This window comes from Coptis chinensis, chromosome 6 (genome assembly GCF_015680905.1).
Source record: "Coptis chinensis isolate HL-2020 chromosome 6, ASM1568090v1, whole genome shotgun sequence".
NCBI lineage: Eukaryota > Viridiplantae > Streptophyta > Magnoliopsida > Ranunculales > Ranunculaceae > Coptis > Coptis chinensis.
Window position 1 is genome coordinate 74,501,944 of NC_141461.1, and position 18,253 is coordinate 74,520,196.

The following is an 18,253-nucleotide window of genomic DNA, read 5'->3' on the forward strand; positions in this document are numbered from 1 at the left end:
CCTTGAGGAGCTCAAAAAGATTATCATGTAAACCCTGCAGGTGGATTTATTCCGACATGACAATGAGGTTGAGTGGTACTACTCAAGGACATAAGAAGTTGATTAATGTAGTTGTCAGTAACTTGACTTAATCAACGGACATTCGATATCTTAAATACGGGGAGATCAACAAGCATATAATATGGAGCCCATAAACGCTGACATGTAATTTGGGATTAAGGCGGTAGTGCAACAATGGCCTTTAGTGGAATAAGTCATTTGTTGATGAACTTGGGCCGTGTGTTCTGGGCAAACATGGGAAGCCCAAGCCCATCAGGAGGCCCAACCCTAATTTCTCCTCATGGTCCTTGTTGTAGCCTATAAATAGAATACTTTCTCTCTGGCCGAAATTGACTATTCACTTATTCTGAAAAAGAGGCAAGAAAAGTAGATCTGAATTCGTTTATGATCTTGAGAGAAAGAAGGGGATTGGTAGATCGTTACCCACACAACGTCCAATCTGTTCTAAAGGAATACAACAGAAGATCAAAGGGTTGATTTCGAATTTGATAAAGCTTAGATTCTCAGAGTTATCTAAATCGGATTCAAAGGTATGTTTTCTATTCAAAATCATGAGAACTCCATTGATTCCGCTGCGCGTGGGTTCTCGCAGTTTGTAGAAATAGTCATTCTAAAATAACGGTTCCTACAACTACCTCTTTCATGGCAAGGTTCAAGCGACGTTGAGGTTCGCGTGAAGTCTTCACATTATCCTCCAAATTTATGCAATGCGTGCATACACCAGGGTCAATCCCTTTAATGTCGTCCAGGGACCAACCGATCACAGAACGATGTTCCTTAGTCACCCTAATCAAACGGGCCTCTTCATCAGCAGATAACTTAGAAGATATGATCACCGGATGACTACCATCCGGATTAAGCTAAATATATTTCAACTCAACAGGAAGAGGTTTAAGCACAGGGGTGGGAGGAATTAGCAAAAAGGATTCCAGAGGATCCTCGTCTTGAGTAGTGAAGACCTGTTTAGGTAAGAGGTCTTCAAACTCGGAAGAAGGAGGAACAGAAGGATCTAAGATAGGGGTAGAATCGAAAAGGGCGTTGACTTCCTCTAAGTAGGAGTCATCATCGAAGTCGGAACTACCAAAAAAAAGGAATTGGTGCATCTGATTTTCTAGAAATGTATTGTTGAAATAATCTTGAGCTAGGCTCTCGATCATGCTAACTTCCCCATCTATAGACGAATCTGGTAATTGTTTCATCATCTTGAAAACATTTACCTTAACAGAAAGATGACCAAAGGACATGGACATCGAACCATCGCAGCAGTTTATGAGCGCATTGACAGTTGTTAAGAAAGGACGCCCTAAAATGATAGGAACAGAGTCATTAACGACTTCTGTGTCTAGGATAACAAAGTCTGCTGTGTAGTAAAAATCTTGAACCTTAACCAGCACGTTTTCAACAATACCCTTAGGATACTTAATAGACCGATCAGCCAATTGCAATGTCATTGTAGTAGGTTGCATCTCCTGTAGACCTATTTGTTTATATAAATAATAAGGGAGTAAGTTAATACTCGCCCCAAGGTCTAATAGCGCAGTCGTCGTATGGGTATCCCCTAAGGTGTATTGTACAGTAGGACGACCAGGGTCCTTGTACTTAACGATTCCATTATGTTCAGATAGAGTTGGGAACTGTTCAATTAAAAAGGCGTCTTTTGGTATATTGGTCTTCCGCCTAGTAGTGCATAACTCTTTTAAAAACTTAACATGTTGTGGTAACTTTTTAATAGTGTAAAAAAAAAGTAGGTTAATCGTTAGATTTTTAAAAACTTCCCTAATCTCATCAAAGTTAGTATCCTTGTGTAACATGGCTAGTCTCTGGGGAAACGGTGGGTTCTTTCTATATTTAGTATATGGATCAATAGGAGTTTTAACCTTGGCCATTTTCCTCTTGGGTTGAGGTTTAACTGGTACCTCTACAGGAGTAGGATCATCAGTTACGATTTCGGTATCTAGTAAAATATCAGGTGTAAGGACCACTGGTGGTGTAACAACAGGCATAGTTACTGCGTTATCAACCACTTTGCCAGAATGGAGAGTGGTGATGACATTTAGCTTACCTACATTGATATTTTCAGTACTAGGATTACCGGTTACTTCAAAGGCTGTGTTTGGCATTTTAGGATTAGGTACGGCTTGACCTGGAAACGTACCTTTTGGTGAGGCTTTCTCTTGGGTTAACTGTTGGGTTAAATGATTAATAGATTGTAAAACCTATTAGTTAGATTGAGTCATAGATTGGAAAAGTTATTGGCTAACCTGTATGAAGGCGTCGAGACGATCCGGTTGTGAAGGTGTAGTGGGTGCATAGATGGTGTGACTGGAACTATCTCACATTGATTATTAATGGGTGGGTTGTGATAGTTATTAATAACCAAAACGATACCTTTATTAGCATTATAATTATTATTATAATTATTATAATTACCTTGTCCTTATCCTTGTCTCAGCGGAGCTTGATTCAAATTTGGTGTTTGCCTAACATTTTGATTATTAAACCCTGGAGGTGTAATGTGATGATTATTTTTCCAACCAAAGTTAGGATGTTGTCTCCAAGGCGCGTTAGGTTCCGCTATTAATGGAATAAATATTGTTCGGTTGAGCGGATGGTTGTTCATAGACTAGAGGACAATAGGAGTCGGGATGCTCAAGGCTGTAACAGAAATTACATGGAAAGTGTTGACGCTCATGATAAGAGTAGGTTGTTGTTGGACAGAAATGGCTTCTACCTTTTTAGTGAGAGATTCGATTAAAGTTTTAAGATCAGAATCAGATTTAACCTCAAACATACTGGCAGCCTTAACTATGGAAGAAGAATTACTGGAGCGGGGGATGTCATTACCCCCTAGTTATTTTGACGTTTAGATTGATCTTCCAAAAACCTATAAGGCTCAGAGGCACCTTCACTAAGGAAACTACCCCCAGTCATTATGTCAAGAACCTCTTTATGGTGATGTAAAAGCCCTTTGAAAAAGGCACGAACAAGCGTGTCTTTCGCAAGGTTATGATGTGGACACTCAATAAGAAGATCAGTGAACTGATTCCAGGCCTCTGAAAAGGATTCATGAGGATTCTGACAGAAGAAATGAATCTTTTAAAGCATTTCATCTATCTTTAGCGGTGGGTAAAACTATTCCATGAATAATTGAACAAGTTTAGCCCATGAGTCCACAGAATTAGGCGCTTGGGCAATTAACCAAGATGCTGCCTTATCAGCGAGGGTGAAAGGATACACCCTCAATTTAATTTGCTCCAAACCAACAGTAGAATGATAAAATGTGGTAAGAACTTGTTCTATCCTACGCATATGCTGATAAGGCTTCTCATTGTCTAACCCATGAAAAATTGGTAACAAATTAAATATATTCGGGGGATTCGAAAATCCCCCACTGGGTCTACAAGAATGATGCACGACTTAGGGCTATCATTAAGGGCTTTATAAAAATCAGAGAGAGGAGTCTCTATTTCGTCAGCCATTGGTGCAGGTATAATATGTGGTATTCTAGATAGGTGTGTGAGTTGACGTTTGCAATAAATAACAGAAGATGGTTTACTAGTACCGGACCTTAATCTCATACAAGGCTAATGTCAATAAAAAACAAACCACGAACAAACAGTCAAACAACCCTGATATGCTAGAAAAAATCCTCTAACAGGAGAGGCAAGGAGTGGAAGAAGGAGTACCTAAATGCCTCCTTGCTACGCGTTTGAATAGCGTCTTGTATACGCGATCACAGTGTATTCATGAAGTTAGAAACACTGAATAACTTAAATGAAATGAGTTGGAAACTAACCTGTGAAAATTGGGCTAATTCAGAAGTGGGCGCGGGCACACTTGGAACTAGGCGTAGAAGGGCGCGGGCGCTTTTGCCTGAACCAATGTCCAGTGTTTTTAGGGCGTGCGTGCTCTCGAGATAGCCTACTATGATAGCCTACTATGGGCGCAGGCGCGCTCTGTGTAGATTTTTGGAAAAAAAAATGAGCCAAACAAATACAGTCAGAACCAAACAAGGGTGTGTGGGTTTTAATGGGATTTTGGTAGGGACGAAAATTCTAAAGGAAACAAATTTAAACAGAACTAAGATGGCAGCAGCGCAATTTGATAAATGAAAAAATTATCCTTTACTCTTACTTAACTAATTAAACTTAAACATAAGTAAAGAATAATAATTTACTCTAATGTATCAAAGTTATCTACTCTCTTGAATCATGCAATAAATGGAGTAGAAAATTCATTTCACTCCTAGTCCTTTAAACGTACGTTTTTGCTAGTTTAATCGATACTAACAAAACCGTTGAGAGTAATGATTTGAAATTATATTACGATGGAAATTGAACTTAAATAAGATGTTTAACTTATACTATGATAATAGAATATTGAAATGTGAATATGGAGAAGGGATTAGGGAGATTTGAATCCACTTGATGTATTCCTAATATGCTAGTATACATTATTGCAGTCCTAATCAAATAAGATTAAGTGTTGATCCCTAATTACTCATGACAATCTCTGCCAACTAATAATTAGCATGTGAGAAAGTCCAACCCATTCTCATGGCGAATCAACTATCATTCTAGAGTGAAACTCTTAACAAACAATAATTCTAACTAACATATCAAGTCTTCATCAAGCTTCATCAAACCCCTATAATGGAGGTTTAGCTAGATGTCATTGGACTATCATAAACAGATATATAAGAAGGAGACATAATGAAGAACAATAATGAACATTTATTAATCTAATGAATACTGATCGAAGAACAATAATTAACTAAGGTTTAAACTAATAACTAAGTATAAATCCTAACTATCTAGTTCTAATTAATTATATCTATCTAAGTCTAAGTATATCAAGAGTTATGCCTTAGTCCTCTTTATATAAGAGAGGCTAAGTCTACATTTTCGTGCATGGGCTTTGGAGCCATGTTTTGGGCCCTTAAATCAAGCCCAAAACCTAATTACATAAGTCCAAAAAGGATTTCTCTACTGGAAATTACTGCAACAGTCTTTTCATCAATTTTTGCTCCTCTGTTTGGGTCAAGGTATAGACTATTAGAAATCTCTTTCCGAGTCGGTCGTTTTGACATATAATAGGCCCAATTCCGAGGTCTGAGTCTAAATATACAGCCTACGGAAGTTCTATTGACTTTTCTGCTCTATTTCTGCCCGCGTTGACTTTGACTTTTCAGCTTTGGCCGGGCTTTAAAAAGGTTTTTTCTCCTTGAATCTAGGCCTTTAAACATAGAACTTCTTAGCAACCAACCTTTGCTCCTTTATCTCGCAAAAATGACATGTTTTTTCACATATTTGACTCCAATGCCTGAAATACATAAACGCACGTAAACAGTACTAACTCATATTTATTATACACATAATTGGTCTGAATGTAATGATATTAAGGGGTTAAAACTACATTTTTGGGCTCTTATAAGAACTGCTGCTTTTGACGATGTGGCGACCTCAGGGGGATTGATCTCTGGTGGGGCTTTGTCGATCTGGGGAAGGGAGGTCTGGGCCACCGGAGTTGGAGCGACCTCTGTGGTTATGACAACAGGGGCTGATGCGACCTCTGTGGTCATGACAATAGGAGCTGGTGTGATATTTGGAATATGTACTGGTGGACTAACAAATGCTGGGGCGACCTCTGGGGTCCTGACTGGTGGAGTAACTAGTGTTGGGGCGACCTCTGGGGCTTGACTGGTAGAGCAACTAGTGCTGGGGAGACCTCTGGGGTCCTGACTGGTGAAGGTATAAGAACTTGGACGACCTCTGGGATCCTGACAAATGAATGGACTTTTTTGATAAAGCCCCCAACGTTCTTCTTTGGTTTTTTGGATCTGACCTCGGCGATTAAGTCTTTGGCCATCGTGTAGCTGGTGGGCTCGCTCCTAGTGCAGGTGAACTGGTCAGCGGCTTTGTTCGCTGAGAGGATCTAATTGCAGTGATAAGCCTCGAGCCGATTGCCGCGAAGCTCCATTATACCCCTAGGGCTAGGAAAGTGGAGCACCTGATGCAGTGTTGATGGTATAGCTTGCATTTGGTAGATCCAGCGGCGTCCAAGAATGGTATTATAGGACGATTGGATGTCTAGAACGCTAAAATGCTTATTAAAGCTGACTTTATCTTCTCTGGATCCAACGAACATTGGGAGTATGATGTCACTAATTGGGTTGGCTCTGGAGCCATTGAAACCATAGAGAGGAGCTATTGGGTCTATGAAGACCGATTTGGGAAGGTTTATCTCTTAGATGGTATGGTAGAACAAGATGTCGCACAAACTACCAGGATCTATCAGGACACGTTTGACTGTCTAGTCGCTGATTTTGACATGGACCACTAAGGCATCATTATGAGGGAGGCAAACCTTGTTGAAGTCGGCCTCTGTGAAAGTTATATCTCCTGAGCTGCGGTCTGAACTTCGTGGGGCAGGTGCGACCTGTGAAGAGAACTGGTAGACTTCTTGGAGGGCGCCTACGCGCTTCCTTTTTTCTCTAGAGGATGTAACATAATCATCCTGGAACGTGATCATATGTATTGTTCTGTCATTATCTCTGTATGACGAGTGCTAACGGCGTTTATGACGAGAACGGTCACTGGGGCGTCCTCTGCTACGAGAGCGAGCTTGGACACTTTGGCGATTATGGCGGGTTGGAGATCTACTCTGTTCCCTGCGCGCCATGAGCTTATGGCGCAGGTCGCCATCAGCGATGTTGGTATAATGCTTGATATGTCCTAATTCGACGAGGTCCTAGAGGTAGGCACAATAAGGCTTTCCAGGGCGATCCTCTGGTTACCGTACGTCAGGTCGGTATTAAGCAGCTCGCTTTATCTTGTCCAGTATGTAACTGGGAGATCGGGTGAGTATAGCGAACTCGCGGTTGTTGCTTAGTCTGTTCCCAGTCTTCTGTGCTTGCTATCTGGACCGCTTTTAAAGTCAAATATCGAGATCGCTGCTACTTCTTGTTCTTCTGCTAAACCGTGACGTTTCAGGCCTTCTTGTAACTTAATGTACTTGTATACTCGAGCGTACAGCTCATATAAAGTTTCTGGTCTTTCTTTCATGAGCGCTATGTTGCGTACTCGGCAGGCGTTGGAGAATGCCAATGTGGTGAACAACTCTTTAAGGCCGTTTTCCATGCCAAGTGAGAGCTGGAATAGTGAATCAAGATCAGCTTTTTTACGGCTGTTGTGGACGTACTGGCTAGCGAACAGATCGGTGAGTTGCTCGAAGTTCTTTATCGAGTCTATCTCGAGTGAAAAGAACCAATCGAGCATGCCATCTTTAAGACTGGTTGGAAACAAATGGCAATGGAGATGGTCAAACTCCTGAGCACTATAGAGTGCAAGGCTTTGAATGTAATGTGTCACATGTTGATCAGGACACGTGTTGCCATCGTACATTGGAAAACGTGGCTGAATGAAATATGAAGGAGAAGCTCTACTAAGTACCTCGGCAACGAACGGGGACGCGCAATATGTCTTCAGCATCTTTTGAACGATCTGAGTGGTGTCTTTCTTAACTGCACTTTGGTCGATCCTTTGTGACAGTTAGGGGTGTTCATCAAAAATCGGAAACCGAGAAACCGAACCGAACCGGCCCGAACCGGCTAATTTTTTCGGTTTTTTGTAGACCTGGTTCGGTTTTCGGTTTCTAAAAGTGAAAACCGAATGGGTCGGTACGGTTCTCAGTTTCATGCCTCGGTTAACCGGTGCCAACCGAACCGAACCGTATTTAGTTCTTACCCAAAGTTTTGTTTTATTAGAACCGTTGGATGAGAAGCTAATCCTACAGCTCTAATATTATAACTCTAATCCTTCTCCACCAAAAGGCTTCAAATAGCTTCAGCTCACTTTCTCCATTTCCACTCTCCATCATTCCACTTATGCCAACACTCCCTATTCCGTATTCCCCGAGACTCCATTATCTCTATCCGAGAGACACGCCGCGTGTATGTGATTGCAACTGAATTGTCTAGTCGGGGAGCTCCTTATAAGCAGCCAGGATGCAGAACAAAATCTTTCTTTTTTCAAATATGTGGAAAATTCTTTCGATTGAAAGAGTGAAGGGACACTGAATATACAAGCCTACCAAGCATCAGCCATACGTCCATATATATTTTATCAATAAGCGGTTGGAATGCTGGATGATTTCAAACATTTTATGAATTATATAGTTCTTTTGGAGTCTAATAACGTTTTTCAGCCTTCACGTTCGGTCAAAAGGAGAAAATAGAGATTGCCCGTTACTTTCTTCAATTATTGGGTGGGCGGGAGAGACTACATCCAACCAAACTCTCCTTTATGAGCAAAAGCTTGATGCTGCCATGCCAAAAGAAAAGTCAATGTATTTGACACAACCAAAGGTAGGGCCTGAAACATTGAACATGCCGAGAGTAACTAATCTGCTTGACCACTAGCACGACATCTAACTATACAAGACCTTTCCAAAGGAAAGTTTACCTTGTAACACTAACCACCCAAAATCGATGAATCATGGACCAATGAAAGAACCAAGCATACAAGGTTTCAAACGAGGGAAGATCTGTTTTGAGAATCCGCCAATGTTTTAAAACCATTTTGCCTTTGGATGTTGACCATTTCAAATAACTCTTTGGGTGCATCCATTTAACCAATCAATGGATGCAGATCTAAACCCGCCTACGTAAATTATCAACCATAATTTTTTCCTCGCCAATACATGAGCGGACTTCCAAATAGCGCAGACACGAATCCATGTGATTCTCCACAAGCTTGCGGTTGCATGGAGTGGTTTTCAAATGTCTGACCCACATGCACATCTGAATTTTGAGGCTTCACTGATTTAGAACATCAAAGAAGAATTTCTAAATAACTGATCATATAGAAGTATTGGATAACTTACTGTGTATGTGAGAATTGATAGTTTGATACAGCCTGACTTCAGCGCACCAAGATGTTATAAAATCTTGAGCTGGTAAATTTATAGTCCCACATCGCCCAGACTAGAAACAATAATAACATTACAAGTCTATAAATATATGGGCTTGGTTAGTTAACTAAAGATTGGGTTCGGACTTGGGCTTGGTGCAAATCAAGCCTTTAAGCCGGTAAATAAATATTTTTGTAAAAGGGGTCTAAGCATCGGTTTAAAAACCGAACCGAACCGAATTTATTGTTCGGTTTGCACCCGGTTTTTGTGATCTATCGGTTGTTGACGGTTTTGATTTTCAGGAACCGAGTACTAACGGTTCGGCTCGAAATTTTACACAAAACCTGACAGAACCGAACCGTGGACACCCCTAATGACAGTTTGTTAATCTATTGATTAACCTCGTTGATACCATCCTTTGTTATGGCACCTGGTGGATTTTGCGTGTCCACTTGCGCACGCAAAGCAACATTCTTCTGCCTGAGTAGGGTAATGTGCTCGTTCATTGTACCTAACTGACCTGTCAAACTCTGATTTGAGCTTCGAGGCTTTCCATGCTTCATGGGCTTGAAGATTTTTGTTTCTTGGTTTTGGGATTTGTGAAGTGGCTTCTCAAGAAATCGAGACCACAGACGGCGCCAATGTAAATAAGCGTTTTAGTTATCCCTTACAAATAGGATAGGAGAGGATAATAGATTTGGAAATGGGAAAGACTAAGTTCGTTGTTGAAGCGAACTGCCTATGTATCTATCTCTCAATTCTGGAGGGAGAGAAGAATCAGGTCTGGCGTAGTTCATATGGAAGGTATTTATAGTTGGTGAATGTGGATCTCTATCCAACACGTATACTGACAAATACAAATGTATGATCGAGATTAAGGAGTGTTGAAATGGTGGTGGTAAGAATTCTGTAATGATGGAGAGTGGTTACAGTTGTTCATGATTTGCAATGATGAAGTGTGTAAGTACAGCTTTGGTAATGATTATTTCTAGAAGATAGGTTGAGTCATGAGATTGAACGCTCTGTGTGAAGATGTGCGAGTCGATCTGTTCTAGAGCGATCTCGTAGCTCGTGGATATGAGTTGATAATATAAATCGCTTTGAAGGCAGTTCGGGGAACTAGGTCAGAGGTCGGTAGTATTTTCGCTATAATGAACAAGTGCTTGATATTCCTGAATGAGAATATCACTCCCTCACACCATGGTAAAATCATGTCCAATGCAAAATTTCTACAATTTCGAGACTTAAATTTTTCAACATATTAGTCAAAATCCCACCCAACACAACCTGCGCATCTTTGGCGGATCTAAGCATATTTTTTAAACGTGCAAAAGAATCCGAGTGCTGTCTCTTTCCAGATTTGTTCGTAAGCACCTAGATTTTTCAATCTAGTTACATCAGTACATTACTACCAAACGAACTCAAGTGACCCCACTTTTCCCCTACATATATGATATATCTCTAGTCTCTCACTCTCTCCTAGTCTCATCCCTTTTTCTCCATTTCCAAAAACAATGTTCACCCCCACACCATTTTCTCTATCCACACCCAAACCATTAACTCCACCACCCATTCACTGCTGCAACAACAACGACAACAACAATAACAACGGAGTAAACCCATCAATGTTCCCAGAGAAAAACTCATTGTACATACCAAAGAAGTCTCTACCACCACGTCCAAGGCGCATTATACTAATACGTCATGGACAAAGTGAAGGGAATGTAGATGAAAATGTTTACAGTCAAGTACCTGACCCAAAGATTGGTTTGACTGAAAAAGGAGTAGTTGAAGCTGAAGAATGTGGAGAAAGAATAAAAAAGTTGATTGAAAGTGATGGAGTTGATGATTGGCAAGTTTATTTTTATGTTTCACCTTACAAAAGGAGTATTGATACTTTAAGAGGTGTTGGTAAGGCTTTTGATTCTTCTAGAATTGCTGGAGTGAGAGAAGAACCTCGGTTGCGTGAGCAAGATTTTGGTATGCATTTTTTTTTTTTGATATTCTTGAAAATTAAGATATGTAGGAGTTTGGGTATTCTTTGAAATGAATTGCAAGTGAAAAAAATATATTTTAGAAGGATTGTCGCCTCCCCTTCGATAATATATTTAAATGCTAATAAGAAATTATTGTTAGAAATAAATAAATTACCACAAAAAAAATATAAAATCCCCGACTAGAAGGGATTTTTTACATGGTCCTAAATAGTTATATGGGAAATAGACCTCCCAGATTGTTTGCAATTACAGAATTTTAAAAGTGGGCCTACAAGATTATAGGGATGCAACTTCAGCTTGAAAAATGGTATACTGAAAAAGATTAAAAGTTGATTTATTTGTTAAAGAATGTATGTTGATATACTTCCCCTATATGGCGGTTTGTATTGCATTTTTACCTCAAAAATGGAATTGTAGTTTTTAAACTTTGCATATATGGAGATGACCTTATTAAACTTGTATATCGGTGAAAGGGAATTTTCAGGACAGAGAAAAAATGCAGTTGGAGAAAGCTTTAAGGGTTCTCTATGGACGGTTCTTCTACCGTTTTCCCGATGGGGAGTCCGCAGCAGATGTTTATGACCGAATTACAGGTATAGTTTGTATGTGAATAAAATGATTCACTGGTCATCTTACTCGACATATTAGGTGTGGAATTCTGAACTGTGAACATGTTACTGAATCAGGATTCAGAGAAACCCTTAGACATGATATTGACATTGGACGGTTTCAGCCACCTGGTCATAGGAATCCCAACGTGAACCTAATAATAGTTTCACATGGTCTGACATTGAGAGTGTTTCTAATGAGGTGGTATAAATGGACTGTGGAGCAATTTGAGGGTCTCAACAACTTTTGCAACGGAGGCATGATTGTCATGCAAACCGGATATGGTGGAAGGTAATGTGATGCATATTCATATATCTTATTAATGACGGAGACTTATTTTCTCTGATTTCTCTGATAGGAGGTTTAACTGTTTCTTGAACACCTATCCTCATAAGTAGATCTTGATCTACTGTCTTCCCTGATATCTTAGATTATTTTTTCTTGTCCTCTGTAATCAAGATTATTATTGTGGATAATTTACGTTCTAATCACAAAACCTTAGTTATGAGATTGCACTACATAACTGGCTATGAATATTCGACTTCGGTTCCCTTTATGTGCACAAATGTTAGAAAAGCAACCTCAACTATCAAGCATTCCTATGCTACATTTCTGCTCTTTAGAAAAAAATGTAGAACATACGACCAACAACAGAGACAGGGGGGGGGCAAACATTTTGAAAAACCATGAAATTACACTACAATCAGCACAAAAATTCTTGAATCTATAACACTTTGCCCCTCCAAAAAAATTCAGGATACTGTACTACTGCCCCCTCAGATACCTTGCCCCCCTAACCCAAATTCCTGGGTCTGTCCCTGGCATACGACCAAAGAACTTATGGATATCCTACCTTACCTGTTTGTTTTGAAACAGTAATTTCCAAGGATCACTTGTCAACCATTGGGCTAGAAATAAGTGGGAAGTAGAAGCATATGTTTTGCTTCTACTGTCTTCTACTGTTTATTGTGCTTCCTCTATAGCATTCTGCACATACAACTTCATCTTCTTAAGACTATCGTTTACATAACCTTCATGTCCTTTGTTCTTGAATCTTCGACCATTTCTTTCATTCCTAATTGCATACACAGTAACAGATTCATTGTTCACAAAATTTTAGAATCAGTTGAGTTGTATTTCAACATATGCTTGAGAACAGAGACAGGAAGGTACTTATTAATATTTTAACCACTAAGCATTTTAACAACACCTTCAGCTCTGATGGATCACATCAGTTACGTGCAGTGTAGTAAAGGCGTTAAAGCGCACCTAAGGCGCAACACCTTCCTTCAGCCTTAGGCTAAGGCTGAAATGCCTTTGATCGAAGTGAGGCTGTGAGTAATAAAAAATAGATATATCAAATAAAAAATAAAATAAATATTAAATATGACATGAATTATTACTGATTTGCTTAGCCAAACTTTAAAATTAATTTTATGTGATTGTAAACATAAAACCATTGTAGTCATTTAAAAGAAAAATCTTAAGCAATAAGTAAAGAGCAAAATAAAACTTCATGATCTCTCAATACAATTTAGCTCAACTTCAATAAACTAAAATAATGAACCGATAGAATTGAGTCAAATGAGTTTTTCATAAAATATAACACGTGATTCAATTTTAGAATCCCGTAAAACTTCATTTAAAATTTAATCCATCTTTGTGTTTTCTCTCAATCCATACAACTTAACATAAACTAGTCAAAATTAAGTTTAAAGTGTACTCCACAATGAAACTTACTAAATTTGTACAATTTCTTATATCATACAACAATTGGATCGAATGTAAATGTGTCACGTATAGCAAAAATTGTAAAAAAAAACGAAAAAACTGTAAAAATTGATAAGGCACGCGCCTTGACAGAAAGCGCAAAAAAGCGCAAAAAGCGCACGCCTTATATTACCTCTCGCGCCTTGGTCAAGGCGAGGCACTAAAAGTGCGTCTTGCGCTTTAAGCGCGCCTAGGCGCGCGCCTTGACTACACTGGTTACGTGTGAGTATTCATGTCAGACATAAGTATATAGTTTACAATTATAATGATGATTGAGGCTTTTGGCTCAATGTGACAAGAGAGAGCTAAAAATGACTAAAAGAAAGTTTGTACCTAATCCATAAGAAGTTAGGTTGCCTGATTTGAAGATATAGTATATATCCTTCCTCGATTTCAAATTTATGGAAATTGAATTTTATCTTTGAATATTCCAGCAAGCTCAGTTTTGAACTGTTAATCTGTGAAAATGCAACACTTTATTGATGATTAAAATGAAAGTACTCTTTGTTTTTTGATACACAATTTCCAAGTGACTGTTTTATTACAGAGTATCCAAATTTGTGGAAATTTGTAACTGAGTATCATCAAGCGTCAGGCCAAGTCATTAGCAAAAGTAAGCTATTCATAGGAGTTATTACTAATTCATGGAAGTTTTCTATTGAAAATATATTTAGAATTAGCATAGGGCTTTAAGCAGAGAAATATCTTAGTATATACCTCTGGTCCATGGAAATATAAAAAATATTTTCTCCAACTCTCTAGTAGAGAGAATTAAAAAAGAGCAACAGGCTGGGTAGGGGAAAGACTCTAGTTTGAAGGAAGTTTTGTACTTGCTGAGTCAGTCATGTCAAGCATCAGTATATACTGTATACAAGCCTAAGATGGAACTTGGAAGGTGGGGTAGGTATCAAAAGAGGTCAACCTTCCTCTCTTAATGAAGTTAGCTTGGTCTTTTCTCACTAAAGAATGGTGAATCTTTTAAGTTTGAAATGGGAAAGTTCAAAAAGAAAACTGGTTCCACAGTTCAATACTACAAAATGTCATCTATGTAGCTAGGTTTTAAGTGGGAATTACAACCATCTAAAACTGCTAGTGGGATGGCTTTTTGGTGTTGGCACCAAGATTCCAAGGTTGACATGTGGAGGGATGTATGGTGTTGTGACTTGTGAGTCTGTTGGTCTATCCAAGACAGAGGCATTAATTGGGTGTCAGTGAAAGCGGGGTGAGTTGATAGCTAATGATGCAGGGAATGTTCATCCTGAAATGAAAAGTATCTTGCACATTAAATGCATTGATGAGCTTGATAGGCCTAGAATTAACTGCAAGACAGAGTACCATACGATTTGGAAGAGGAATAGCAATTAGCAAGGGGGGATCATTACAGTTGCTGGTGCATTTGAAGCAACAAAGAAGAATTCCATTTAGCCTAATTTGGTCACCATTATTTGGAGGAAGGCCATTCACCGTAGAGTAGAAGGAATGTGAAAATTTTGCCATAATAAAGTTCTTGTGGATGTGCAAGTGCAGTCAAGAACTGCGAAACTGGTCTCAAGATTCTACATGTGTAGATCAGAAACTGAGACACCAGAATACTGGGTAACATTCTTTGGCATCGTGATGCAACCGAGTAATCTGGAGAAGGGTAGCCGATAGTGCATACAACAGGCAGTGGACAGTGCCAAGACTTAAGAGTTCTATATTGGGTATGTAGGTATTGGTGCTTCTATGCTGAGATATTGAAGGGTAGAAATGGAGTTGTCTTCAGTGTGAATCCTTTTCTGCTAGTAGATGTAAATAAAGAGCAAGATGGTAACATCACTGCTCTAATCATTTGTTAAAGGGAACTGTGCACAGTACTGTAGTTGATCTCCAAACAGTGAAGAATCTGAGCATGACAGCATGACCTCCCAATGGAGCAAAAACTAGAACCTATAATTGGTTGCCACCTTTGAGTAACTTTGTGAAGATGAATGCTGATGAGAGTGCCAAACGAAATCCTGTCCCGTCAGGTATTGGTCTGAATTTAGAGATGGACATGGACAAGGACTAGGCACATTGAGTGAAGGACTTTCTAGCACTACAAGCTACTTAGCTGAATGCTGGGTAATACTCGAAGGTCTTGGGATGTCTGCTGAACTTGGGTGGTGTACTCTGGATTAGGTCAGACTTTGCTGCAGTGATACACTTTTTGGTAGTTCAAATGTACCGTGGATGAACAGATGGGAGAAGGCCATTCGAGAGCTGTCTCATGTTCTTATGTCCTCCACACGGAGGAGATGAAAGTTTCAGTTGGCATCCTGCAAACCGTGGTGCTAGCTGCCTAGCTTAGGTCCTACTTACAAAGAACCTATAGATTCACTAACTGTTAACCTGTTAATGATTTAATAACTTTGTTTTCTCTTTTCGTCTATCCTGCCCGTTATATGAACTCCACTTATACGAACTCTAAAAAAACTCCACCATGAAAAACAATAAATTAGAAGCTGATTTTTGGTGGAGATGTTCTCCCCACAATATAGATCATCCTTAGAAAAATCAGCACATTTGAAGATGTCTAGACGTATCAAAATTAGCTTACAATGTTATAAAATTATCCAACGGTCTAGATTTTTTAAATTTCAAAACAATTTTTGACAAGGTTAAACATTTTCGTTTGGGCTGATTTAGGTAGGGAGATTCTCCATTATGAGAAAACTAGCTTCACCAAAAATCAGCCCTCAATTTATCTTATAAATCCACTTTTGGTGGTGGAGTTCATATAACGGGCTCGTTCTTCTATTGTTCCCTTTGTTTTTCATGTAATTGATAACATTATCCATACAATTGGATACGTAGTAAATCAGAATACTTATCTACATTTCACACCTGGGGGTTTAGATTTCCATGGGTGCGGAGTGTGGACACTATAATGCCATGGCTTACACATCTTCCAATTACAGGTACAGCTTACTGGTACATCACACGCGCAAAGAGCTAAAAGAGTTTGGATTGACTGAGGCAATGCTTACTGATCAGGAGTGGTAAAAGATTCTGACATTCTCTTGCTTCAATAACCATTGACCCCAATTAAATTGTGATTTTTCTCTACTTTCCCTAAGATCCTATCCGTGGGTTTTTAATTCCAGGCAAAAGTACGCAAAACCGGGTGAGCTGAACTATGATTGTTCAACTACTGGACCAGCGTTTTTCACCCATTTCAACAGCGAAGACAGAAAGACAGTGAGTTGATGATGTGTGGTTTATCCACCAATCACCACTTATGTATGGAAGCTTGAATGGGAGTGTTTTGTTCACTGGTTGACTAGATTCCGAGAGATGGTCTAGTATTAAGGTCTGTTTGAGTTGTTAAGCACTGAGGCCAGCCATAACAAAGGAAAGGTAGAACAGCCAGAAAAAAATGCACAAGCTAATAGAACAGTCATCTGCGGTTCTGCATTGCTCGTTATACTGACTTCCGGTGTGCATTGAGGTGGCATGGAAATCAGTAATTGCAAAGCAGTTTTGTTACCATGGGCTGGTCACCAAGTTCAGTGAGTCAACATTTAAGTTTCTGGGTGGCAATGCCAGGTATGTTCCACTTTTAAGTGGAACTAAATGAAGAGATTTCTTGCAAGATTTAGGTCTTGTTGTACCTTAAACATAGTATTTTTCTCCCTTGCTGAATTATATATTTAATACTTCACATTGCCAACTCAAGAAAAACAAATTTATATTTGTTCTTATGAATGTGGATAGCATTGTTGCTAATAAAGATGCTGTCTTAAATCTTTTTGAGTTTGGAATAATGGACTAAGTGTAACAATGAGTCAATGACAACTACGGTCACACGCATCACTGTACTGTTAGTGAAGGGAGGGAACTTGGATACAGTTGAGCTGTTAGTGAACCAGGGAACCAATGTTAATGCTATGAGGAACTCAGGAACCTGCTCGACCTCCATCTCCTCTATTGCATCTTCATCCTTGCATGTAGTCAACTTAATACAACTCCTCATAGCAACCGCCAGTACGTTCACCAGTTGTTATTGCAAATGATTTAAGCCATATTTTCCAGGACAGTTAGCTCTTGCTATTTTACGATGATTTGTTAAAGCTGATAATTTGCAGATTGGGTACAAATTAGAGCAAGGTAAAACCCGTCTCGGCGTTTCTTCATTGAAAATAATCAAACCATAGTTGTACTAGGTCTTGGAAAATAACATGTCATCACCTAAGCAGTTCCATCCCTCCACATCGCACAAGAACTCTGTGAAGACTCGCCTTTCGCTCGGATCCCACATAAGCTGACACATTACACATTAGCTTCTATTTGGCCCAAAGGCTAACTAACCATGGAGCCATAACGAACTGCATGCCCAAGGCCTAAAACTATCATTGCAGAGTGCAGACACACAAGGTTTCAAATAATTGCACGAGTTAATACCCCCTAGGCAACGCTAGTGAGTTTCAAACCCGCAACCTCCACATGGCAAATACGGGTGCAGAACCGTTTGGTCGGAAGTACATAAATAAATTAGGAAAGGCAACATTTCTGATGTACTGACAACAACTCAGAACATATGAATTGCTTTCGGGGGAGTTGAAGTGATGTCACATCTTCTTAGCATTCCTTTTCTATCTACCGCATAAAAGTAACCATTGTAGAACACAACGTCATCGTGTGATTTAGATGGACTCTGAAGAGAAGTCCAAGTTTTATCACCTGGAGAAGCAAAGGCAAGTGTGCAAAGTCCTCCATCAATAGCCATAACTACAGAACAACTGATCGATTTGGAGGTAGTAGTCCAAAGAGATGGATTCGACGCAAGAGCAACTTAATGAAGAAACAAGACACAAATGCGCTCAGGATGATGGTAATACCTATATTTGTTTAAGAGATATTTGGGCTTGGAATAATGGATTTAAAAG

At 39.4% G+C, this 18,253-nt stretch overlaps 1 protein-coding gene across 1 annotated transcript; it reads left to right on the forward strand.

The window, feature by feature from the left end:
- The first annotated feature begins 10,278 nt into the window (after positions 1 to 10,278).
- On the forward strand, positions 10,279 to 17,113 carry LOC147494432 (phosphoglycerate mutase-like protein AT74). The gene is made up of 5 exons (XM_086568794.1): positions 10,279 to 10,950; positions 11,441 to 11,560; positions 11,654 to 11,867; positions 16,286 to 16,366; positions 16,472 to 17,113. Exons 1-5 carry the CDS (start codon positions 10,485 to 10,487, stop codon positions 16,572 to 16,574), a joined length of 984 nt encoding a protein of 327 aa, XP_086424920.1. The 5' UTR covers positions 10,279 to 10,484; the 3' UTR covers positions 16,575 to 17,113.
- The last annotated feature ends 1,140 nt before the right edge of the window (positions 17,114 to 18,253 follow it).

Bases quoted from the DNA above. Each gene is read 5' to 3' on its own strand.
- LOC147494432 (XM_086568794.1), top strand. From the start codon at position 10,485: ATGTTCACCCCCACACCATTTTCTCTATCCACACCCAAACCATTAACT. The intron at 11,561-11,653 runs GTATAGTTTGTA...TTACTGAATCAG, and splicing joins TGTTTATGACCGAATTACAG to GATTCAGAGAAACCCTTAGA. The intron at 11,868-16,285 runs GTAATGTGATGC...TTCCAATTACAG, and splicing joins CAAACCGGATATGGTGGAAG to GTACAGCTTACTGGTACATC.